General features: G+C 42.4%; 3 protein-coding genes across 6 annotated transcripts in view; 2 read left to right on the forward strand and 1 right to left on the reverse strand.

The window, feature by feature from the left end:
• The window catches only part of LOC112265537 (serine/threonine-protein kinase TAO1), a 29,842-nt gene extending 16,198 nt beyond the window's left edge, over positions 1-13,644 (forward strand). The window contains exons 11-20 of the mRNA XM_024442911.2: positions 22-192; positions 709-909; positions 2,127-2,267; positions 2,829-3,065; positions 3,201-3,329; positions 5,857-6,060; positions 6,308-6,547; positions 6,946-7,158; positions 7,561-7,743; positions 8,027-13,644. Of these exons, the coding sequence (XP_024298679.1) occupies positions 22-192; positions 709-909; positions 2,127-2,267; positions 2,829-3,065; positions 3,201-3,329; positions 5,857-6,060; positions 6,308-6,547; positions 6,946-7,158; positions 7,561-7,743; positions 8,027-8,560 (2,253 nt within the window). The 3' untranslated portion in view covers positions 8,561-13,644. The remainder of the gene's footprint in view (positions 1-21; positions 193-708; positions 910-2,126; positions 2,268-2,828; positions 3,066-3,200; positions 3,330-5,856; positions 6,061-6,307; positions 6,548-6,945; positions 7,159-7,560; positions 7,744-8,026) is intronic.
• Positions 13,645-16,851: 3,207 nt separating this feature from the next.
• LOC112265538 (RNA polymerase II-associated factor 1 homolog) lies at positions 16,852-22,101 on the forward strand. Of its 4 annotated transcripts, none has more exons than XM_024442914.2 (14): positions 16,852-17,239; positions 17,436-17,471; positions 17,913-18,005; positions 18,192-18,313; positions 18,429-18,495; positions 18,610-18,711; positions 18,825-18,930; positions 19,343-19,411; positions 19,618-19,721; positions 19,834-19,950; positions 20,189-20,317; positions 20,534-20,639; positions 20,763-20,826; positions 20,957-22,101. In XM_024442914.2, the coding sequence occupies exons 1-14, from the start codon at positions 17,190-17,192 to the stop codon at positions 21,385-21,387; spliced, it is 1,596 nt and encodes a 531-aa protein (XP_024298682.1). In that variant the 5' UTR covers positions 16,852-17,189; the 3' UTR covers positions 21,388-22,101. The 4 variants fall into 4 exon arrangements, with proteins under 4 accessions (XP_024298682.1, XP_024298683.1, XP_024298680.1 ...); XM_024442915.2 differs by having other exon boundaries at positions 17,442-17,471; XM_024442912.2 differs by having other exon boundaries at positions 16,855-17,239; positions 20,763-20,844.
• A 270-nt stretch (positions 22,102-22,371) lies between these two features.
• Positions 22,372-24,186, reverse strand: LOC112265539 (glia maturation factor gamma). The gene is made up of 7 exons (XM_024442916.2): positions 24,071-24,186; positions 23,496-23,592; positions 23,321-23,370; positions 23,154-23,203; positions 22,951-23,033; positions 22,666-22,739; positions 22,372-22,514 (listed from the first exon to the last, which is right to left on the reverse strand). Exons 1-7 carry the CDS (start codon positions 24,071-24,073, stop codon positions 22,443-22,445), a joined length of 429 nt encoding a protein of 142 aa, XP_024298684.1. The 5' UTR covers positions 24,074-24,186; the 3' UTR covers positions 22,372-22,442.
• Positions 24,187-24,554: the final 368 nt, after the last annotated feature.

A 24,554-nucleotide genomic window follows, 5' to 3' on the forward strand; every position in this document is an offset into this window, starting at 1 on the left:
CTCTGCCTCCCCCTTTTTTAGCATGCGTTTGTGCAGCGCGAGCGGCCCGACTCTGTCCTGATGGACCTGATCCTGAGGACCAAGGTTGCGGTGCGGGAGTTGGACAACCTGCAGTACCGCAAGATGAAGAAGATCCTCTTCCAGGAGGCTCACAACGGCCCTGCAGCCGAGGCACAGGACGGAGACGAGGAGGTCAGTCTCCCAATCTGGCTCTGCTCTCCTGTGGAGCTTAGTTTGAGAGCATGGTTTATACCAGAACCATCGTACTCTTTTGAAAAAAGCCTAGGTAGGATAATAATAATATTAATAATAATTATATTTAATTTGTAAAAGTGTATTTCCCACACTCAATAAGGTAGAAAACAAGACACAAACAAAATTCATCAACAAAAAGAAGAAAAAACAGGAAAAAACATTCACAATACATCAAACCACTTTAAGCGATCAAACATTAAAAACCTGCTTGAATAGTTAGCTCTTCAGTTGTGTTTAAAACAAGTAAATTGTTCAATAGAAGTTTCTCTAAATGCACTCTTAACCTTATAATATTACAGTTAATTATTTTATTAAGGTGGGTCTTTAAAGATTTTCTCAATATTCAGTTGTTCGTTTTTATCTTCTGTTCATAACCTGCTGTAGTTGATGCACTGTCATTCAGAAAGTATTTCACTCACCTGTGTCTTGCTGTTGTTATGATGTTGTCCCCAGGAACCGGAGAACAGTGGCAGGACAGGCACAGTGAGCAGCGTTGGCAGTAACCAGTCTATCCCCAGTATGTCGATCAGCGCCAGCTCCCAGAGCAGCTCTGTCAACAGCTTGACCGACGCCGGAGATGACAAGAGTGAACTGGACATGATGGAGGGAGACCACACGGTCATGTCCAACAGCTCCGTCATTCACCTCAAACCGGTGGGTAGAGATGATCTTAGAGCTGGACCCGCAGGCAATGTTCCCTCAATTTATCTGGGGTACTAAACACATTTCTGGTCTGCTGAGCGCAAACTTGAACGTTGTGAAAATTCTGTGCAACTTCTGGCACACGTTTACTGTGAACACTGAGGCTGTACCCGCATTAAGTTACAGTGATGATAGTGACCAATTAGGCTACTGTGGCTGTTTATCATAATGTAGGCCTATCAGAGTGGCCTGCCATAAAAAAACAGTTGAGAAAATGCATCTTATAACATTTTAACATGGAAATAGCTGTTCCATCATTCAGCCTACAGTAGCAGCTGATGTGTGGTGTTCAATGTAGGCCTACATTCCATGAGATTTATTTAAAAAACAGGTAGGGATTGACAACCTGTTTATCCACTTGTCCTTCACACAAGGAGGTAACTGAAAATGTTGTTTTGATGCAAGAAACCACTTTTCAAAATAAAATGCATTATTATTCTCATACCATTATTAGAGATTCAGACAAATGATGCTACCCTCTGTCTATTGGCTGCTTAGCTTATTCAAGCCTGTCTCAAAATACAACACTGCCCCTTTAACTCCCGAGTGGCTCAGTGCTAGAGGCGTCACTACAGACCCTGGTTCGATCCCGGGCTGTATCACAACCGGCCGTGATTGGTAGTCCCATAGGGCGGCGCACAATTGGCCCAGCGTCATCCGGGTTAGGGGAGGGTTTGGCCGGGGTAGGCCATCATTGTAAATAAGAATTTGTTCTTAACTGACTTGCCTAGTTAAATAAAGGTTAAATACAAATGATTTGCAAATAGGGATACTGCAGCTCTGATTGGTTATGGTGCACCGGTCTGTGTAGAGTATCTCTTGCATAGTTTGTTTTGGGAATGTTGTGTTGAAAGTGGCTAATGTTGCGTTGATTTGATCACATTTCGCACAATAGAGGGAAACGTTGATAGTGTTAACTAAAGGGGAACACCAGAAAGTTGAGTGAAGTTCACTCTTGTGCTTCTCGGTGCAGGCTGATATTTCTTCTGCGCTGCAGGCCCAGGGGATCTTAGAGGGAACATTGCTCGCAGGATAATTGGACACTGCGTTAATAATAGTGAGATGATTCAGTGATATACAAGACATAGTGTTTCCTTGTGCCTTTCACAGATTATTTGTAAGCAGTATTTTTATGCTGTTAATGTGCTATGTTGTATTTGTTTCTTCAGGAGGAGGAGACGACTTATCGCGAAGAGTCGGAACCTAACAGCCGGCCGCCCACTGAGCCCCAGTCTCCCCCTGCACACACTCCACGGCCAAAACACCACCGCAACCGCGAGCACTTTGCCACAATACGCACAGCCTCCCTGGTAAGAGCTCTAGAAATACAATGATACTGTAGATAACATGATTTTAAAATGGATCCTTAAAGGCCAAGTGCAGTCAAAAACATGATTTTTCCTATGAAGATGGAATAATACTGTAGAATTGTAATAATTATTATAATGCCCTTTTAGTGTAAGAGCTGTTTGAAAAGACTGCCTGAAATTTCTGCCTGTTTTGGTGGGATGGGGTTTTGGCATGCCTGGTGACATCACCAGGTGGTAAATTGATTAATAGACCAATAAGAAAGAGTTCCAAACCTCTCTGCCAATAACAGCTAGTTTTTATTTTTCCTCTCCCCACTCAGACCCCTCCCAGACAGTCCTAGCAAAATTCTTGCTTGAGAAATTGATCTTTGCTAAGAAACTGTTTCTTTTTCTTTTTGAGTATTTTAATTGAAAACAATCACGGTAAGGTACTTAATTGTTACCCAGAAATAATTTGATATTGAGATAAAGGCTCAATTCAGCTGTTTTTGAAGTGTCTGCTCCTGTAGGAGAGAATAAGCTGAACCTAGAGTTCTATGATAAGCCCTATGTTTCCCCCAGGTGACCCGTCAGATGAAGGAGCACGAGCAGGACAGTGAGCTGAGAGAGCAGATGTCAGGCTATAAGAGGATGAGGAGGCAGCACCAGAAGCACCTGATGGCCCTGGAGAACAAGCTGAAGGCTGAGATGGACGAACACCGGCTCCGTCTGGACAAAGAGCTGGAGAACCAGAGGAACAGCTTTGCCCAGGAGATGGAGAAACTCATTAAGAAGCACCAGGCCGCCATGGAGAAAGATGTACGGTCGTTTGCTCACTTACGCCATACTTACTTCATAATTCATACTCTGTCTAGATTCTACTACTGTTCCCTAGGTCTCTGTTGAATATTCTTGTTTGAAATGTTCAAGTGTTTAATTTTTGTGTCTCTGCAGGCGAAGACCTTTTCCAATGATGAGAAGAAGTTCCAGCAGCACATTCAGAGCCAGCAGAAGAAAGAGCTTAACAGCTTCCTAGAGTCCCAGAAACGAGAGTACAAACTCCGCAAGGAGCAGCTCAAAGAGGTAGAGAATCACACGCGGTCATACAGATGAACACACATTATACAAAGGCTTCAATCATTGATATATCATTTCAAGAAAAAACACCATATGCACCATTGCTTGCCTAGATACTCCTCTCAGTATGTCAGACAGACTCAATGAATGACAAACCTCTACAGAAAATGTGCAAATATGGACAGCAAGCTCCCATGTCGACTTGCTTAAAGCGGCAATCCGCAGTTGAAACGATAACAAAGCATACTCCCACTGAGGATGAGGGATGTGGCTGGAAAAATTGTAACCACACTTAAGTTCATAGACAGAGTTATGGATGCAAGGACTTTATTTGATTTTTTATTTATTTCACCTTTATTTAACCAGGTAGGCAAGTTGAGAACAAGTTCTCATTTACAATTGCGACCTGGCCAAGATAAAGCAAAGCAGTTCGACACATACAACAACACAGAGTTACACATGGAGTAAAACAAACATACAGTCAATAATACAGTAGAAACAAGTCTATATACGATGTGAGCAAATGAGGTGAGATAAGGGAGGTAAAGGCAAAAAAAAGGCCATGGTGGCAAAGTAAATAAAATATAGCAAGTAAAACACTGGAATGGTAGATTTGCAGTGGAAGAATGTGCAAAGTAAAAATAATGGGGTGCAAAATAAATTAAATAAATACAGTAGGGAAAGAGGTAGTTGTTTGGGCTAAATTATAGCTGGGCTATGTACAGGTGCAGTAATCTGTGAGCTGCTCTGACAGCTGGTGCTTAAAGCTAGTGAGGGAGATAAGTGTTTCCAGTTTCAGATATTTTTGTAGTTCGTTCCAGTCATTGGCATCAGAGACCTGGAAGTAGAGGCGGCCAAAGAAAGAATTGGTTTTGGGGGTGACCAGAGAGATATACCTGCTGGAGCACGTGCTACAGGTGGGTGATTCTATGGTGACCAGCGAGCTGAGATAAGGGGGACTTTACCTAGCAGGGTCTTGTAGATGACATGGAGCCAGTGGGTTTGGCGACGAGTATGAAGCGAGGGCCAGCCAACGAAAGCGTACAGGTTGCAATGGTGGGTAGTATATGGGGCTTTGGTGACAAAACGGATGGCACTGTGATAGACTGCATCCAATTTGTTGAGTAGGGTATTGGAGGCTATTTTGTAAATGACATCGCTGAAGTCGAGGATTGGTAGGATGGTCAGTTTTACAAGGGTATGTTTGGCAGCATGAGTGAAGGATGCTTTGCAAAATAGGAAGCCAATTCTAGATTTAACTTTGTATTGGAGATGTTTGATGTGGGTCTGGAAGAAGAGTTTACAGTCTAACCAGACACGTAGGTATTTGTAGTTGTCCACGTATTCTAAGTCAGAGCCGTCCAGAGTAGTGATGCTGGACAGGCGGGCAGGTGCAGGCAGCAATCGGTTGAAGAGCATGCATTTACTTTTACTTGTATTTAAGAGCAATTGGAGGCCACGGAAGGAGAGTTGTATGGCATTGAAGCTTGCCTGGAGGGTTGTTAACACAGTGTCCAAAGAAGGGCCAGAAGTATACAGAATGGTGTCGTCTGCGTAGAGGTGGATCAGAGACTCACCAGCAGCAAGAGCGACATCATTGATGTATACAGAGAAGAGATTCGGTTCAAGAATTGAACCCTGTGGCACCCCCATAGAGACTACCAGAGGTCCGGACAACAGACCCTCCGATTTGACACACTGAACTCTATCAGAGAAATAGTTGGTGAACCAGGCGATGCAATCATTTGAGAACCCAAGGCTGTCGAGTCTGCCGATGAGGATGAGGTGATTGACAGAGTCGAAAGCCTTGGCCAGATCAATTGATACGGCTGCACAGTAATGTTTCTTATCGATGTCGGTTAAGATATCGTTTAGGACCTTGAGCGTGGCTGAGGTGCACCCATGACCAGCTCTGAAACCAGATTGCATAGCAGAGAGGGTATGGTGAGATTCGAAATGGTCTGTATTCTGTTTGTTGACTTGGCTTTCGAAGACCTTAGAAAGGCAGGGTAGGATAGATATAGGTCTGTAGCAGTTTGTATCAAGAGTGTCCCCCCCTTTGAAGAGGGGGATGACCGCAGTTGCTTTCCAATCTTTGGGAATCTCAGACGACGCGAAAGAGAGGTTGAACAGGCTAGTAAATAGGGATGGCAGCAATTTCGGCAGATAATTTTTAGAAAGAAAAGATTGTCTAGCCCGGCTGATTTGTAGGGGTCCAGATTTTGCAGCTCTTTCAGAACACCAGCTGACTGGATTTGGGAGAAGGAGAAATGGGGAAGGCTTGGGCGAGTTGCTGTGGGGGGTGCAGTGCTGGTGACCGGGGTAGGGGTAGCCAGGTGGAAAGCATGGCCAGCCGTAGAAAAATAGACTGACCATCCATGATATCTAAATGATAGTTTTAACCATGTTTTGAGGCTATACAGTGTTTGAATTTACGTTGTTTGCAAACATTGGAAAAACAAGCTTCTATTTTGGCTACTGATGGGGTACGACAGTTGAACTAAACTAATGTCCGGCCTTGTTCTTCCCCCAGGAGTTGAATGAGAACCAGTCGACCCCTAAGAAGGAGAAGCAGGAGTGGCTCTCCAAGCAGAAGGAGAACTTCCAGCACTTCCAGGCTGAGGAGGAGGCCAACCTGTTGAGGAGACAGAGACAATACCTAGAGCTGGAGTGTCGACGCTTCAAGAGGAGGATCCTCATCGCTCGCCACAACGTGGAGCAGGACCTAGTGAGAGAGGTCAGCTGTAATCACTCAGCTCTCCTCATTCATACAGTCCCTTGTTTCTCTCACTCTCCTCAAAAGAGGGTCCCCTTGCCTGCTCTCGGTCTTCGTTTTGTAACCATGGCTCAGCTGTGTGTTCTGCTCATTTTCCTACTTCTATACATAGTTCAAACATTCCTTTCGAATACTGCCCTTTCTTATAGAATGCAGTTTTCTCCTAACCTGTATGGTTTCTCCTCCCTGCCTGTCCGTCTGTGTGTAGGAGCTGAATAAGCGTCAGACGCAGAAGGACTTGGAGCATGCCATGCTGCTGCGGCACCATGAGTCCATGCAGGAGCTGGAGTTCCGCCAGGTCAACACCATCCAGAAGATGAGGGCTGAGCTGATCCGCCTGCAGCACCAGACAGAACTCACCAACCAGCAGGAATACAACAAGAGGAGGGAGAGAGAGCTCCGACGCAAACACGTCATGGAGGTCCGACAGCAGCCCAAGAGCCTCAAGGTGAGCACACATTGTATACTAACAGACAAATTGTTGTTTTCTGTTACTGTTAACGACCGTTATGTAGGAACCTGACCCCTCACTGTTCTGTTTGTCCTCACTCCTCTGTCCCAGTCCAAAGAGCTCCAGACCTGACCCCTCACTGTTCTGTTTGTCCTCCCTCCTCTGTCCCAGTCCAAAGAGTTCCAGACCTGACCCCTCACTGTTCTGTTTGTCCTCCCTCCTCTGTCCCAGTCCAAAGAGCTCCAGACCTGACCCCTCACTGTTCTGTTTGTCCTCCCTCCTCTGTCCCAGTCCAAAGAGCTCCAGACCTGACCCCTCACTGTTCTGTTTGTCCTCTGTCCCAGTCCAAAGAGTTCCAGACCTGACCCCTCTCTTCCTCCCTCCCTCTGTCCCAGTCCAAAGAGCTCCAGATTAAGAAACAGTTCCAAGACACATGTAAGATCCAGACCAGACAGTACAAGGCCTTGAGAAACCACCTACTGGAGAGCACACCAAAGTCTGACCACAAGGCTGTCCTGAAGCGTCTAAAGGAGGAGCAGACCCGCAAGCTGGCCATCCTGGCTGAGCAGTACGACCACTCTATCAACGAGATGCTCTCCACACAGGCTGTGAGTCACACAGAGACCTTGAAAACACTGCAGGGAGGGAGGCAGGAGAGGGATATGTTTCTAAAAAAGCTGACTACTGATGATGGGCCTTTTGGCAATGAGGTCCTTTATCTACTTCCCCAGAGTCATAGGAACTCATGGATAACATTTTTATGTCTCTGCTTGTAGTTTGAAGGAAGTTGCTAACTAGCACGCTAGCAGATACCATAGGCTTCCAGTCATTGTGCTAATCCTCGTTAGCGAAACTACCTCTATCTTCCTTCATACTGGACACAGAGGCATAAAAATGGTATCCACAAGTTCATCTGACTCTGGGGAAGTAGATAAGGGCCTCATTGCCAAAATCCCGAAGTATCACTTTAACATTGTGCTGACCCCCTGTCTGGCACCCCTCGTCTCTAGTTGCGTCTGGATGAGGCTCAGGAGGCTCAGTGCCAGGTGCTGAGGATGCAGCTGCAGCAGGAGCTGGAGCTACTCAACGCCTACCAGAGCAAGATCAAGATGCAGACGGATGCCCAGCACGACCGTGAGCGGAAGGACCTTGAGCAGAGAGTGTCGCTCCGGAGGGCCCTACTGGAGCAGAAGGTCTGATCTTCCATACTGGGAAAAAATTTTTTACTTGGGGTGCGTCACAAATGGCACTCTATTCCCTGTATAGTGCACTGTGGTCAAAAGTAGTGCATTTTAAGTGGATAGGGTGCCATTTGGGATGTAGTAATGGTGTATTAGTGGCAAAAAGCTTCAATTGAAATTTAGGCCTTATTTAATTTCAAGCTCCAGAGTTTGCTCTTATCATTGCTAAACCAGTGCTATTTTTACATGAAAATATTATGATACTGAGCAGCTGTGTGTACGTGTGTATCTTCAGATTGAGGAGGAGATGCTGGCCCTTCAGAACGAGCGTTCGGAGAGGATCCGTAGCCTGCTGGAGCGCCAGGCCAGGGAGATCGAAGCGTTCGACTCAGAGAGCATGCGTCTAGGCTTCAACAACATGGTGCTGTCCAACCTCTCCCCAGAGGCCTTTAGCCACAGCTTCCCAGGGGCCCCAGGCAGCTGGGCACACCCCCAGACACAGCACCATTCTGGGGGCTCTCAAGGGCCACACTGGGGCAGTGGAGGGTCAGGGCACCCAGGCAGCCATCACCAACCCCACTATCACTCTGGTCAAGGAGGGTCCCCCATGCAGCAAGCCTGGGGCCAAGGCATGCAGGGGGGCGGGGGTCCTCAGCCGTGGGGCCACCCCTCTGCAGTGCCCCTGGGGGCCAGAGGCAGTGGAGGAGTGCAGAACAGCCCCCAGGCACTAAGCAGGACAGCCTCAGGGGGGCGCAGTGAGCAGGCTATGAGCAGGAGCACCAGCGTCAACTCTCAGATATCCAACGGGTCGCACCTGTCCTACACATAGACTCCCAGACCCAGAGTCAGAGTAGGATGCTGCCAAGTCCACAGAGCAGAGTGGGACAGTATGGGCTGAGCTCTACTACACCTCCACCTCTCTTTCACACATTTCTCATCCCCTCTCTCCTATTCCTCTCCTGTCCTGTGTACAGATGTGAATGCGTGTGGAAATAAATGTTGCTCAGGTCAAAAGGGCTGAAAGAGGCACACCCCCCTCTACACAGTTTATTAGCACACATACAGATCAGTTCTTCTGTTTCTATAGAAACCATTCAGTGTCAACACTAAATACTTATTATTTAGTGTTCTCTCTCTTAGAAATCATTTTCATGTACATATATGTGTTATCCATAGCCACTGCTCTCCTTTTGCACCACTGAGACCACTGTCAAAAAGCCTTTTGACATCTGCCAACTGCTTTTAATTTAAAAGTTGCTTAGTGTCTACCAATCACAGCAAACTACGACAGCCCAGGAAATGCCCCTGCTCCAAATTTGATAATATATTGGCCCATCTATCTATCCAGTTACTTTATTATTATTTATTTGTTTACTCTCCTTATGCTAGCCTGCTTTTATGGTCATTTTAAATCGCAGAGATTGTTTCTTTTTCCAAATCTGAAGAAAGTTTTGCGTTCTAAAATGTTTTAACAGGGAGAGGTTTAATAAACTGCTCAGATACCGTATAGAGCTGCTTGACAATACCTGAAACAAATGAAAGTTGTTTTGACATTATCTTTTGGGTTTGAGATTGTGAGGGACACTGGGACACGATGTTGTTGGCTTGTATTTTGGCCAGCTTCCATGAAACTCGCTTTTGTTGTTGTAGCCAAGCCTACTTTTAAGCCAGGCAGTTGTTATTAAACATCTCACAAACTTATTTACTATCAACCCCTGTTGCAGGAATGTGGTGAAATTTTGTGAATAGGATTTTTGAAACGTTTTTACATACAGGAATCTGAGGGTTTTGTAGAATTAGATCAATTATATTTTGGCTGTTATTATTTGTCCTTTTTTTTATTAAGATAGAAAGATAATAGTTGTTTTGTAATTGCAGCTGGTAAGAGCAAGAGAAGTTTGTGTTTTTACCAATGTCATATCATCGAGGTAGGATTTTTGTTGTGAATTTCACAGTTAGACTTGCAGTTTGAAAGATTTAAATGTTTACATTTAATATATTGAAGAAGCAGTAACAGACAGTGAACCTTTTTATATCAATGAGCATTTTGCCAACATTTAGTGATCTGCATTTTATTTTATGCCTCCCTGTGGGAGTTTAAGCTGCTAATTTATCCATTTGCCAATAAGAACACTAAAGCAGAATATGAATGTTTTTAGATGCTATTCTTTGTATTTGTCTGTTTCGAATGCAAAGCTAGGGGTCCAGGCTAACCATAGCTTCAACCATGGCCACATTCAGCTGTTCTGTACTACTGTAGTGTGTGGCATTGGCCACTAGGTTGCAGTCTTCAACCGCTCCTTAGGCCATAATAGCCCACCTACAGTAGATCCAAATCTTCACTGTTGTTTAGGGTTTCCAAGTGGGTCGGTGTCTCTCATAGCATTACTACATCAGCCAAAAGCAGAGGGACATGGCAGATCCATAATAAACTATAGGCTTAGCTAACAGCTAAAAGTGTATATGTATGTTAATACTCAGTAAGATGGTGCCTTTGTATGCCCTGATACTGATCATTTATCTCAGTGTAAAACTGGCATATTTTTTTATGTTTTAGTTCAGCTCAGATTGATTAAATAGTTAACCAAGTTTGTATTACATTTCGCATCATTCAATGAAAATGATGTAATTCAGGAAGAGAGGATCCTAACATCTATCCTCATGTACCTCTGAAAATGAAGTCCATATCAGGAGTTTTGTGAAGTGATCAATTGAACAGAAGTTCTAAAGGTGATAATATCATGCATACAGGCACTTGAGGGCTGGTTCTGGGTGTCTGCTGTGCAGAGGATGACAGATTGTGAGTTCCATCTTAGTTGGCTGAATGATCGAGGAGGGGATCAGTATAATTAATGATGGGCTACATGATTGTCCGATAAATAGCCAAGACTCTGTAATACCTTTTAATAAGAACCCTGACATTTATCAGTTGATTTTATTTTAGTGCCTTTAAATACTGCTGCCTTGTCAAAGCACTTTATACAGTACATACAATGTATACAGTAAAACACATGGTAGTTTGACTTTATTTTAGGCACAGCAACATGAGGGATGAATATTGTGTGTCTGTATTATGTGGTTGAGGTGGGGAAGTTGAAAAGTTTAGCTAATAGTTTACCTTAATGTCAGATACGTAGTGAGGATTAGAATACCTGGGGTTAATTACAAGTAAGTTAGCAGAGTCATACCTGTATCTATGGCTCTATGGAGGATTCATGTTGGACAAGAACGAACCAGATTATGGTGTATGGTGACAGAGATAGTTAAAGGACTATTGTATGCTTGGTTAAAAAACACCTTTTGCACTAAATGTTGCAGGCCAGGTTTAACATGAAGTAAGTGGGCACAGTAGAGCATAGCTTCCATAAGTAGGACAATATATAATATATATATGATTTCAGAATGTGTTTGAAAGGGAAAGATTTAATCTCAATGTAATGGATGTTTTTGACCATGACAGCAGGCTTGGCAAGGAGTACATGTTGTGGGAGCTGGTTAATGTAATGCAGTCCGTGTTTAAAATGATAATGGTCCACAACTTGAGCAACACTAAAAACTCTGCAATCAGGAAAAAAGAGACCATCTCATCACCCTAAAAGTAAAAATGGCAGGTAAATGAAGAGCATATACTTGTTAGTTACTGGTGTTCTGCATGTAAATATAACACTCACACTAAATGAACATTCTACACTTATGTTGGTGAGTGGTTAAAAAGTGGTTAAAGCTGGAATCCTTAATGGTAAAACTGCCACATCCATTTGGGATGTTACAACAACCGAAGTTACTGCAAACAACGAACACTATTTATTTTCCTATCGGACATCAATGCACGCGCTATTTGTTTTACCACACTGCCCTCAACGCACCTCTGTTTCATCCACAAATTAATAACCAAGGTGCTGGGGCGGACAGTGGCACTGTTTCACCTAATGCGGATCTTTTAAAGGTGGCAAAGCACTTATGTAGTTATTTCCTTGGACACCCACAGTGGGTTCTATCTGTGAACTCGTTCTCTCACCCATGAAACTGCTTCTTTCATGGGTGAGTTTATGCCATTGTGGTTCCCCTCTTTATTTTCTCACCCTCCATTCCCTCAATCACCAAGTCTGCATTTACTATGAGGGTAACTATTCTGTATGGAAATCTAAAACACTTTAAAAGCATATATATTGAGGATGCCACAAGGCTTTAAAAGACCTAATGTTGCAGATATCTTAGGAAATTAAAGTGGGGTGAAATGTTCATATTGTGTATATCTACAATTTAAGAGATGAAACGTTTGAACTAAACTTGCTTTGTGACGAAGAACATTTAAAAAAAAAAAAAAATCTATAAGACTAACATTATTTAACTTGACAGACACTAACCAAATATTAAACAACGTTGAGATTGGTATGAGGGTCTGTAAAAGTAACTGATGAAAGGTGAGCTTGGTTGTGTGTACACTGACTCTTACTGCTTCCTGTGCATGCATAGCCTACACTGTCATTCTCCTTTACTGTCACACACTTTGTTAGTCATTGCACCCTTCATGACACCTGTCATTGCAGTAGGTCTGTACTTCCTGTGTTTCCTTCTACTCCACCCTCTCTACATTCACATCCACCAGATTAGTACCTATTCTGATGTTTGTTCTTGTTGAATGTGATGCTACAATTGTGCGGTAAAAACTTTTGATTTTACGGGCACAAAGAGATGCAGGAGAAGTTTGTTTTAAATGGTTGCAGACTAATCCCCCAATACAATTCTCCAATATCTGCCTCAGAATCATATCCAATTGTCCTTTCCAAAAAGCAGGCATGGGTTTCATTATGTTACAGTACGTAGGGCTGTGAGTGTGTCCCAATACTCTCCAAAACCTTCCACCTCATGTTTCCTTTCATTTGTAACCACAGAGATTTGAAACGCCTCAATAGGTTAATTTACCACTATAATGCTTATACCGACCAAGTCTTCTATGATCAGTGGTCAGGGGAAAAAAGGTATTTCTGATTATTGGGACCTAGCCCATGTTCAGGTCAACAGCTTCTTAGGTCAATGGTTAATTCACATGTCAGGCCAATGAAAGGTCCTTGCTATCCATGGTCCTTGGGATGTCCCTACCCCATTGGAGTTGACATTTTCAAATACTTAGTGTTCAGGGTAGGGATGTCCCAAGGATCCCGGATAGCACTAACCGCCAATGAAACCTCATCTCATACGAGATCGATTGCCAACCCATCACACCTTTTTGTTCATGTTTTAAAAAATAAAAAATATAAAAAAATTGTGAGGGAGACTACTTAGATATTTTTATTCATATTTGTTTTAACGATGTACAAGGCTTCTCCACCAACCTGGATAATGTTTTTAATTATAATTTAGCATTGATGGTGTCAGCTAAAGAACAATGGAGGTCCTCCCTCTGGTCAAACACTGTGCCATCCCAGAGCTGCCAAGCCCAGACACCACTGCATTGTTTCATCTCCAGAGTTCCCTTTGGCTTGGCCTGATGGCATGACATTTTAAAAATAGCATGATGTGAGCTATTTGGTTCTGGTCAGATGGTCAATGTAGAGGCTTGAAAAGATTGAGTGGTGATAGGCTACTTATGAAAACAGAGGATCCATTTCTATGAGGATGTCAGTATTCTTCCTTGGCACAGCATTACCACTACAACTCATATATAACCTGTATTAAAATGTATAAATTGTGAAACCTGTTATTGAATGTCTGAAAGATTATGAAGATTATACATACATTTTCACCAAAACAATATACAAAAAAGTTAATTGAAATGTGTAAAAAGATTCATGAAACAGAAGAATAAAACTAGGATCAAATCTACTATTTTGTTTGTATTATAATGACTATTGTGCTGGCAGAGGGATATTGAACAGAAATCAACTGTAATAAAGTAATTTTAGTATATAATTTGTGTCCTGTCTTTTCAATTTGGAGCATAAGAAATTTGAACATTGTGTTAGAAAATGTTCACTTTGTACAGAATCATTGAGCCTGGTTGCCATTATTTGTTCAGTTATTACATTCCACTACCTGTACTGTCATTTGCCAAATTTGGAATATGTATGGCTCAATGGAATATGTATGTATTTCAGTGCCAACAGACATTGCATTTTAATTCCATAATTTTTGAATTTATATATATATATATACACTATATATACAAAGGTATGTGGACACCTTCAAATGAGTGGATTTGGTTATTTCAGCCACACCCGTTGCTGACAGGTGTATAAAATTGACCAACCGCCATGCAATCTCCATAGACAAGCACTGGCAGTAGAATGGCCTTATTGAATAACGCCGTAACTTTAAACGTAGCACCATCATAGGATGCCACCTTTCCAACAAATCAGTTTGTAGGCAAGCAATAAACATTTCAGAACTACTCGTCGAATAAGACATGGGAGAGATTACGAATTTTGGCAAAGAGATTTATTTATAGACTAATACACTTGAAACAAATAGCCAAACCGAAAACTGCAGACATTACTAGTGCCTCCCTGCGATCAAACCGTCATAAAAAAAATACATGAAACGCTGCCTAAAACGCGAAGGGGGCTTTTCGGCACAACACCGGAAATAACTCACTGGTAACGCAGTAACTTTGCTGGTGTATGCAGGCAAAGCTACCCATGAATATTGAAAACATGCATGTTAGCTGGCTAAATAGCGATACAATGTTATATTTGATCAAGTAAAATCATATTAACTTCCCAAATAAGTTATTAAGCAAGCTAGCTAAGTGTTCTAGCTTGCCAACAATACAAAAAACTCAGTCAGCTGGTGCTAATTGCTATCTAGCTGTATGTAGCATTGCGTATAGCTAACGTTAGCTAGCTAGACCAACCAAGTTTAGCTAAACATCTTGCCTGCATGAATGTTATTGATATTCACGGACTTGGATACCATTAAATCTGCTCCCATCACGATTAAAGGTAAGATACTTTATTTCCAATATTTTTTGTTAGCTGGCAATGATGCATGTCACCAAGATTGAGTTAGCTAGCAGCTAGCTACCCTCTCACTGAACACAGCTGATCAACGTTCCTCCCTACTTAGCTAGGACATCTGCTAGTTTGCAAAGACCAACATACTGCTTGTTTGGTTTGGGCTTGAGTTCATGTGCTAGTGTTGATAATCCCTGAAATGTCCTTGCTTTCAAATAAAAAACAAACCGTGTTTGCAATCCAGATCTAAAATTGGCATTGCTTAATATTGTTATCGTTCTTCAGGACTAACAGTTCTCATGTTGCTGCCACCAGTACCTTCACTATTTGTCTGCATAGGACTGTAGTGTTGGTATGTTCCCCTATGGTGTAACTCTCCTCTCTGCTCTGTCTCAATGTAGAAGCCCCAGGATGGTGTGTGAGCTGCTTGTCTCCTCACTATGGTTCCTTTTTGTAATATTTTGGGTGGAGACCATAAGCGTGTGGCTATTCCTATGTATTTTCTACCAGGACCAGGCATTTTATCACTGGGGAGATGGGTATGAGTATCTAATAATATTTTACACACAGGCAACTTGCTGATTTTCAATCATCTTACAAATATCCAGATGAAGTATCAAACAGACCTTCCTTTCTCATTGTGTTACTACAGGGTATTTGCAGATGACCCTGGCCAAATGCTGTACATGTTGAGCAGGTGAGTCCTAATTTTGATTTCTATCTGTTCTTAGATGTGATCAGATTAAATGCAGTACTATAACTTCTATCTGAAATGGGAAACTATACTGTTGTTAGTAGTTATTACCATGTAGCATGTCACAAGAATGTGTTTACAGATACTGACAAGTGAATAGGCATGATCCAGTCAAGTTTTTGACACTTTCATGAATAAAGTCTCCATTGTCCTCTTTCCACAGAGTGGATCCCTCTGGACAGATGCAGACCTGAGATAGGGAAAGAATATGAGGAACAGCACATCATGGATTGTTGGATGGATCTCTCCAGATATAAAATGATGGGAGCTGTATGTTTGAGCCACTCCTATAAAATAATGAGAACAAGTAGTCGTTTTCTACCTCCCTGCTACTGGTTCCCTCTTAGATATAGCGCATGGTCTTTGTCAACATGAACAAACTGCATTGAATGCAGTTGGATTGTTGTTGGATATGGGTAGAGACACCCAGCTTGGCAGGAAGAACCAGGGAGGGGGTCCTGCAGTAACTGGAATTGATTCATAGTAAGGCTGCTAAGTGTTCCCCACCAAAGCATGAACCATGAACATGTTCTATTTCCATTGTCTGTGTTAATATGTGATATAGGTCAAAAAATGTGAAAAACACTTGGCAGATGCTTTGAAAAAAGTTTTTTAACTGCGATTTAGTCCATAGTCAATGTCATTTTTGTGGATTTCGGCAGACTGGCACATTATCATAGTTGTACACGTTTGTTTGTTTTCACAAATGTGTCTATATACATAATCCGCTTCAGTCTGGGCACTTACATGACAGTGTCACTGGATTGTTTTGTTATGTAGAACACAAACATTATTGACATGACACACATATTTAATGAAAAGCTTTACTCTTGGAAATGTTACAACATGAAAATATAATTTGAACTCATCAGTATTTTGCAAGTTTTGAAATTTGCGCTCAAACTAAAATGTTGATTGTAGCTTTTTTTTGATGAAGACCATAAGATCTGGGTTTCCTTGTTTTTTGTTGCTGTTGTAAAGCTCACACCTCAATAATAATGTCATGAATGCTCTAATAGCAAATGAGGAAAATGATTAGAATCCATAGATTAATTCCACATTTCGATTTGTACCTGTTCATAACATGTCAATTGTCTTAATTGAACGATTGTCATTCTGTAATGTCAGGCATAGCCTAAAAAAGTATTGTCTTTAATGTCGACTTCTTGTTTAGGAAAGTGACATGTCAGGTATTAAACTGGGCAGTGACATCAATGGTACGTTTGTTTTTATTTCTTTGCATCCGAAGACAGAATAAATTCTAGCATTTTCCAAGCTTGTTGTTGCACTTCTATTTCAAAACGTTTTATGCTACAGATTGGTTGTCAGGATGTCATTTCTCCATTTTATATTCCAATACAGTAGAGGGCGATGATATTTAATTTTTGTAGCTTGCTTTCCGACGTAGAATCGTTTAAATTGATACTGACCGGTTTAAGGTACAACTGTCTACCACAAATCCACATACGATATATAGCAAATACATGACGGTAGATCTGCTACGCAATTACATTCAGGCCGCTCCGAAGCTACCCATGAAAATATTAGGGGTCCTACTAGTAGTAAGATGCCGCCAGCCAAGACAGAAAAGCAAAAAGAGCGCAAGCTCTGACTACTTTGGAGTAAATAGCTAGGTAGTCAACGGAGGTTCTTATTCTTTCAGGTAAAGTGTTTTAGTAAGGAGTTACTTGATCGGTTGTCTGAATTTACGTGAAGCTGTGTTTCCAGTCGTGATCATTATTTTTAAGAGAATGGCTCCAACTATACAGACACAAGCCCAGCGAGACTCAGACGGTCACAGGTAAATCTTTTCTCCGATGTATTTACTTTGCCGCAACCTAGCTAATGACGGCATGGCTAGTTAGCGATCATCATAATTTACATATGTTCTGACTGTGCCATCATAAGTTACTATTGAAATGGGGGCTGTGTTACTTCCTATTTATTAAGTCTCAGCTGAGTGTGTAGCTAACAACACTTGCTTTTTCTATCAACATGTCTAGGAGTTCATCACACAGAACTGTTCCAGAGAGGTATGCTTGCAGTTTGATGTTTCAACAAAAGAGATTCAGTTACAATTCAAGAAGTGTTTTTTTTTAAATGCAAATGGGGTTGGAGATCTCTATTTTTTTTAACCTTTATTTAACTAGGCAAGTCAGTTAAGAACAAATTCTTATTTACAATGACTGCCTACTGGGGAACAGTGGGTTAACTGCCTTGTTCAGGGGCAGAACGACAGATTTTTACCTTGTCAGCTTGGGGATTCGATCCAGCAACCTTTCGGTTACTGCTCTAACCTCTAGGCTGCCTGCCTGCCACCTGCCCTGTCATTGACAGATCAAAACCCATATGACCATTAGGTAGTCATGAGGATATGTGGCATCAGTGGTTGATAGAACATGATGATGACTTCTTCTTCTCTGTACATTTTTAAAAAATGTGTGCTTCCATGTTTGTCCCAACCATTCTCCCAGGTCCGGCGTGGTCTGTCGGGTAAAGTACTGCAATAGCCTGCCTGACATCCCATTTGATCCCAAATTCATCACATATCCATTTGACCAGCACAGGTAAACACCCTTGTTCCTACCAAGTTCCTTCTGCTATAAAGGACAGTCCAGATGTTGCTATGTCTATTACATGTATTGTTGTTGGAGCCACAGTGTGCAGCTTTTCTTTTCTAAGCCTTCTCCCATAAATACCGATCTGCCATTGACTCTGATGTGACTGGATGTTGCTCTGTCTGGTGTTGACAGGTTTGTGCAGTACAAGGCTACATCGTTAGAGAAGCAACACAAACATGAGCTGCTGACTGAGCCTGACCTTGGCGTCACCATCGACCTCATTAACCCAGACACCTACCGTGTCGACCCTAGCAGTACGTTTCTGAACGACATACTGACTGTGTGGTATAACAGTGTGTATATTTTTGTGGTGGTTACTTGAAGCTTGTGTAGTACTGAATTAGAATCGTCCCATCCTTATTTTTCTAGTTCTTCTTGATCCAGCTGATGAGAAGTTATTGGAGGAAGACATCACAGCTCCATCCAGCTCGAAAAGGTTTGGATACAGACTGTGTACCAGTCAATACAGTATCTGTGTGACAAAATTCAACTAAAATGTTAAGAATGACTTGGAATCTGTGTTATGAGCTCTTTGTTTGTTTTCCTGTAGATCTCAGCAGCACGCCAAGGTGGTCCCGTGGATGAGGAAAACTGAGTACATCTCTACAGAGTTCAACAGATATGGTGTCTCCAATGAGAAAGTGGAAGTCAAGTAAGTGTGACCTAACAGGCTAGTTAACCACCACATTCAGCATACACACTTCCCATCTTGCAATGTTTTCTGTTTGTCCCACCCCTTCTATGACCTATGTGTTCTGTCCTTAGGATTGGTGTGTCTGTCAAACAGCAGTTCACAGAGGAGGAGATATACAAGGATAGGGACAGCCAGATTGCTGCTATTGAAAAGACCTTTGAGGATGCACAGAAACCGGTGAGAGTGCCCCGTGTTTGGCTCTGCACACTTTACTGTGCGATATTCAGTCCAAATAGGTCTTTCAGTAACAACTTCAAAGTCAATGTCCAGCTACACAGAGATGACACAGTTCATTGTATGCTCCTTCTAATATGATTAATTCCATCACAAACAAAGTTAATGTCGGATCTTATTTGTACCTAAATTGTCACAGCAAAATAATTGTGCAGCAACAGGATTTTAATGTTTAGTCCATAATGTTGCTTGATTGGTGGTTAGGCTATTAGCTGGTCAAAATGAGGCTACATGAAAAGTGGTACACTGTTAATGTAGCTGTATAATATAACAGGAAAATTCTCAGCAACAAAAGTGATCAAATTAAGATCCTAGTATCTGTACATCACACGCTGTGTTCCTCCTCTTCCCCCAGATTGCCCAGCACTACAGTAAACCCAGAGTCACTCCTGTGGAGGTGATGCCTGTGTTCCCTGACTTCAAGGTGAGCATCCATAGCACTCATCAGGACATACAGTATCATTGTACTGGTCTTGGCTACCTATCTGGATTTTGCCCATGAACTTTGTTCCTGGGGAGTCATTGGTTCCTGTATCTGTTTCAAGCTGGATGTGTTTAACTGTTGTTGTCTTGCCCTAGTGTGTTGTGGTAAAGAGTAAGCATTTGTATGTTCTGTTCTCTGCTCCCCAGATGTGGATCAACCCGTGTGCTCAGGTAATCTTCGACTCTGATCCTGCGCCTAAAGACATGTCAGCACCCCAGGGTGTGGAGATGATGTCACAGGCCATGATTAGGTGAGGAGAAAAAAAATTCACATTGTGTGTGTGTGTCTGTGATTTTCTGTGACCCTCCTGCACTATGACAATTTACATCATGTTCTGAATTGTTTATTGTTGTGACCTGCAGAGGTATGATGGATGAGGAAGGAAACCAGTTTGTGGCCTACTTCCTGCCCAATGAGGAAACGATTCGCAAGCGCAAGAGAGACGTGGATGAGGAGCTGGACTACATGCCTGATGATCTGTGAGTCATCCAACAAGCATTTACACACTTGAGTAGACGGGACACCAACAATTCTACTGATATCTTAACTGAATATTATTGGGATAGTATAGTTTTCACGTTGTCATTGTCTACTTCCTCACACCTACTTGGTTCACCTTGTCCAAGTACATAACCTTTATGGTGTTGGAATCTCTGAAACACACTTACTGTAACATTGAACTAGATGTGATGAGGATGGTTTCTTTGTGTGTTCTAGGTATGACTATAAGATAGCCAGGGAGTACAATTGGAACGTAAAGAACAAAGCCAGCAAGGGCTATGAGGAGAACTACTTCTTTATCTTCAGAGACGGAGATGGAGTCTACTACAATGAGCTGGAGACCAGGTAACCACTGGCTGGAGTGGGGGGTCTCAAAGTGGGGGTCTGTTGGGTTTACTGTAACAGGAGGTGACATGGGTTTCTCTTGGAAGAAAGAATCGCATTCTGGTAGATTTGTATTTTCTAGGGTGGGTTTAGTTAGTTTGTTTTGGCCTGAGGACACCACCTGTGAAGGTTGTTGTTCTGACTGTGTTGTTCTGACTGTGTTGTCCTGGATTGCAGAGTGAGGCTGAGTAAGAGGAGAGCTAAGGCTGGAGCCCAGTCTACTACAAACGCTGTGCTGGTGTGTAAGCACAGAGACATGAACGACAAGGAGCTGGAAGCACAGGTGAAACTGCTAGTCAGGCCCTCCTTTTGGGGGGGGGGGACGACGACGACATCAGCAGAAAAGTGTACATTTTCAAACATCTAAATAATCAGAGTAATAACCACATCTGTCTTTGTCCATTAGGATGCGCGTAAGGCTCAGCTGGAGAACCATGAACCAGAGGATGAAGAAGAGGACATGGACTTGGGTAAACTGCAGGACTCTGGTCAGTCTCTGTCCTCCCCAATGTTTACTACTGTGTCTGAAGAGTCTCTGTTTACGACTGCTTCTTAGATCCATATGAACTAATTGTCTGTATCTGTTTGTCTCCACCCCAGGTGATGAGAAGGAGAAAGGCAGTGAGAGTGAGGCAGACAACTCTGACAGTGACTCTGACAGGGAGGATGAGGATGGAAAGCGTAGTGGAGCTGAGAATGATGACGAGGAGGGAGCGAAACGGAGGAGGAAGGCCAGTGGTAGCGGCAGTGAGAGTGGCGAGGAGGAGGTCAAGCTGGCGGATGAGGTGGAGATCTTCGGTAGCGATGACGACAGTGATAACGATGATAACGAGCCCAAGAATGGAGCAGCCCGGAGCAGTGGGGAGGAGGGCAGTGGGAGTGAGGAGGAGAAGGAGAGCCATAGGGAGAGGAGTAGGAGCGTGTCTCCGGCTCACAGTAGCGGTAGTGACCACTCAGAGGGTGGCCGTGCCCAGAGCGGGAGTGGCAGTGAGCAGGCCTCAGATTCCAGCGATGGCAGTGACAGTGAATAAGAGCCTAGGCCTTCTTACTGTGATAACGCTGGCACTCCATGCCTTACCACCGAGCTCCAGCCAGCCCAGTCTCACGAGTCCCACCCGCAGAACAGCCCTGTCTTTACAGAGGCCAGCATCTCATTCCTGTTGAGAGTTGGTCTGCTACTTTTTTTTTAGGAGAGACAGAATCTCTAAGGGACTACTACAAGGCTTTTGGGTAGCTGTAAGTGCCAGTTACTCAAATGTCAGACTTTTGCTCATAGATATAGTTGGAGCCACTATCTTAGTAGTTTTGTGTACGGGACATGCTTCATTGAATACAATTGTTTCCTACCAACAACATATTTAGTTTCTTCTTTTAAGCCTGGGTTTCTTTTATTTTTTGTCTCACTCAATATGAGGCACTTAGTGGTGTGAAGCAGATCTAAAAAAAAATACATTCTGTAGACTTTTCTTGTGCATAAATCTATTAAATGTTTTTTTTGTCCTCAGTGTTTGAGGATTCAATGCATTATAAATGTAATTGGAGCAGCCAATAAAATGTGGGCTACTTTTGTAAGGAAAAGTTGTTGTTTTTTAAATGTTTTTGAGTTAACTTTCTAAAGAACATTTATTTTTCTGCCCATTTCTTGTTTCCCCCTCAAACTATTACAATGAACCTGAATAAGTTCAGTTGTGACGGAAACTTCTTAACATTTAGACATTGTAAATAAATGGTAGTAGCTGACTTCACAACATTTATGCCTGTATGCTTCTTATCCTCCTAACAGTTACCCTCTCCAAAGTCCCCTGTTTTTAGATGAACATGTATTCCTTGAAACATTTTCCTTCTGACGTAGTAATAATGTAGCCTGATCCTAGATCTGTTTGGCCCATCAGCAACTCCTTCTCACTCATTGGCATGACAATTCCACGAGGAGTTGTTAAGAGAGCAGAAACTGGCAACCGGGCTAGTAGTAATGGTTTGAGTATAGCTAAGGAATAAGAATGCAATAACACAAGTGACAATAAAAGCAATTTATTGCAAACTGGTAATGAAGTTCATGTTGCACTTTTGCCAACATGGACACTGTTCAGCGAAAGAAAGACAGTTTGTTTATCAGCCACTCTTCAGACAAGTCCTCTATGTTTCGTGTCTCAAAAACCTATTGAGAAAAAGGGGTAGGAGGATCAGGCTTAACATGCTTATTTTCTGAACATTTTCTATTAAAACTTCTCTATTTTGTGAGTTTAGTGTTGGGCTTATGTTCAGATCATTATTATCAGTCAATACTCGAAACGGACAATAGTCCTGACCTTTGTGAGCTCTGCTGCGGAGACTAGTTGGTTCTTGCTTCCTGCGTACATCATTTGCTGCTCAGGCTTGCACCCTGTTGAGATGAGGGTGCATAAGCTACAGATGTCTGTCCACTGAACCTTTTTGATCTCCATATGGTAAACACTGATTGAATCTCATTTCTACTTTCAATTATCAACCCTTACTACCTTTAAAAAGTTATTTTGTTCAAAGGGATGTTGCAGTACAGTAATGCTAATCCTTCACTTAATTGGCTGTTCACTGAATTAGGGTGGTTTACTCACCCACTGGACTTGAGAATATGAAACACAGCGGGTAGGACACCCTGCCATCTGTATGGACGTATTTGTAGCTGTAAACAATGAATGTACACTATATTGTCAAGGAGATCCAATCACTGGTCAATGATGCAACTGTAACACTGGCAGTTCTGGTGAATATGAGGTTAACAGATTCTGTATCACTCCAACATGTTATAAAAGGATATCTTGGCTGCCGTTCGGGAAGTTCATTCCTCAGGTCATCCAGGGAGATGTCCTAAAATGTGTGAGCATGTTTTGAGTTGAACTGGTATTGATACAGGCGTGGATGGATTTGAGTAATTATTAACTCAGTATGGGATATTCAACATCTCAGGTAGACATTGTGACTTGCCTCATACTCTTCCTCCAGGATCACAAGCTGTTTTGCCATGTCAATTTTCACTGAGGGAATAGGATCATTATTCTATTATTATTCTATTATATTATTATTCTTTAACATATGGTCTTCTGTTTCTGGGTTTATTGTGTTTTTTTTTTAAATTAGGTGAAACAGGACAATTACTCACTCAAGATGGCTGCATTGTTGGTCTCTTTTCGAAATCTGAACTTCTTCAGTTTTTCTTTCAGACTCTCATCCACCTCGCACACAACCAAAGAGCTTGACTAGAATGTAAATGTGAAACAAGTTCATCAACCGTGGGAAGTTTTGACACATTGTAATTGTATATGTTGGTCATATTGCTACTGTCAGGCTACATCATTGAAAGTTCTGTCATATTTCACTCAGTGAGAGAGAGAGAGAGAGGAGAGAGAAAGACAGGGGAGAGAGAAAGAGGGAAGGAACCAGAGAAAGAGGTTTTAGAGCAACTTGTTTTGATATATAAAGTGCAAGATTCCATGAACGCATAGCTCATAACAAAATCTTAAAGTGACATATTGAGACCAGGAAGTGCTTTTGTTGCATCATGGAACGACATAACTTCCTGTGTCAAGATGGTATGGGGTAAGGGAGGGAAGTAGCAAAAATACATTTACGCCAGCCTAAAAACCTTTACAACATAAACTAGGACATCACCGTCCATGCCAAAATACATTTTCCAGGTAAAGTGCAATGTCGTAAAAAATAAACGGCCTCCCATACCATTCTAGAAGAGGTCTTGTTTTGGTTTCTTGTCTGCAAAGATATTGTCTTCTTGTTGAGGTTGTTACTCCTCTGCCAACTGCTTGTGACAGGATGCTGTCTTACTCTCAAGATCCTCCTTTTATGTAGTAGCACATACAGTAGGGGAGGGCAGACATGTACACATATGAGCATCCCCAGTACCCCCTCACCGCACTGTGTCAGATCTAGCCTTCTTGTTAGGGATATCGTTAGTTCTATCTGCAATCCTTTGTCGCTGTACCCGACAGCAAATTGTGCCTTTTTAATAATACAATGTTGTATACAGGGCGGCAGGTAGCCTAGTTGTTAGAGCAATGGGCTTGTAATCAGAAGGTTGCTAGATCCTTAGCTGACAAGGTAAAAGTCTGTCGTTCTACCCCTGAACAAGGCAGTTAACCCACTGTTCCTAGGCCATCACTGTAAACAAAAATGTGTTCTTAACCGACTTGCCTAGTTAAATACA

This window comes from Oncorhynchus tshawytscha, linkage group LG13 (assembly GCF_018296145.1).
Source record: "Oncorhynchus tshawytscha isolate Ot180627B linkage group LG13, Otsh_v2.0, whole genome shotgun sequence".
Classification (NCBI taxonomy): domain Eukaryota; kingdom Metazoa; phylum Chordata; class Actinopteri; order Salmoniformes; family Salmonidae; genus Oncorhynchus; species Oncorhynchus tshawytscha.

Excerpts from the sequence above, each read along its gene's own strand:
- LOC112265538 (XM_024442912.2), top strand. The coding sequence starts at position 17,190 with ATGGCTCCAACTATACAGACACAAGCCCAGCGAGACTCAGACGGTCAC. Across the intron at positions 18,712-18,824 it reads AATGAGAAAGTGGAAGTCAA|GATTGGTGTGTCTGTCAAAC; the intron begins GTAAGTGTGACC and ends TTCTGTCCTTAG. Across the intron at positions 19,951-20,188 it reads GACTACATGCCTGATGATCT|GTATGACTATAAGATAGCCA; the intron begins GTGAGTCATCCA and ends TGTGTGTTCTAG.
- LOC112265539 (XM_024442916.2), bottom strand. Across the intron at positions 23,204-23,320 it reads TCCTGGAGGAAGAGTATGAG|GACATCTCCCTGGATGACCT; the intron begins GCAAGTCACAAT and ends CACACATTTTAG. Across the intron at positions 23,034-23,153 it reads CTTCCCGAACGGCAGCCAAG|ATTCATTGTTTACAGCTACA; the intron begins ATATCCTTTTAT and ends AATATAGTGTAC.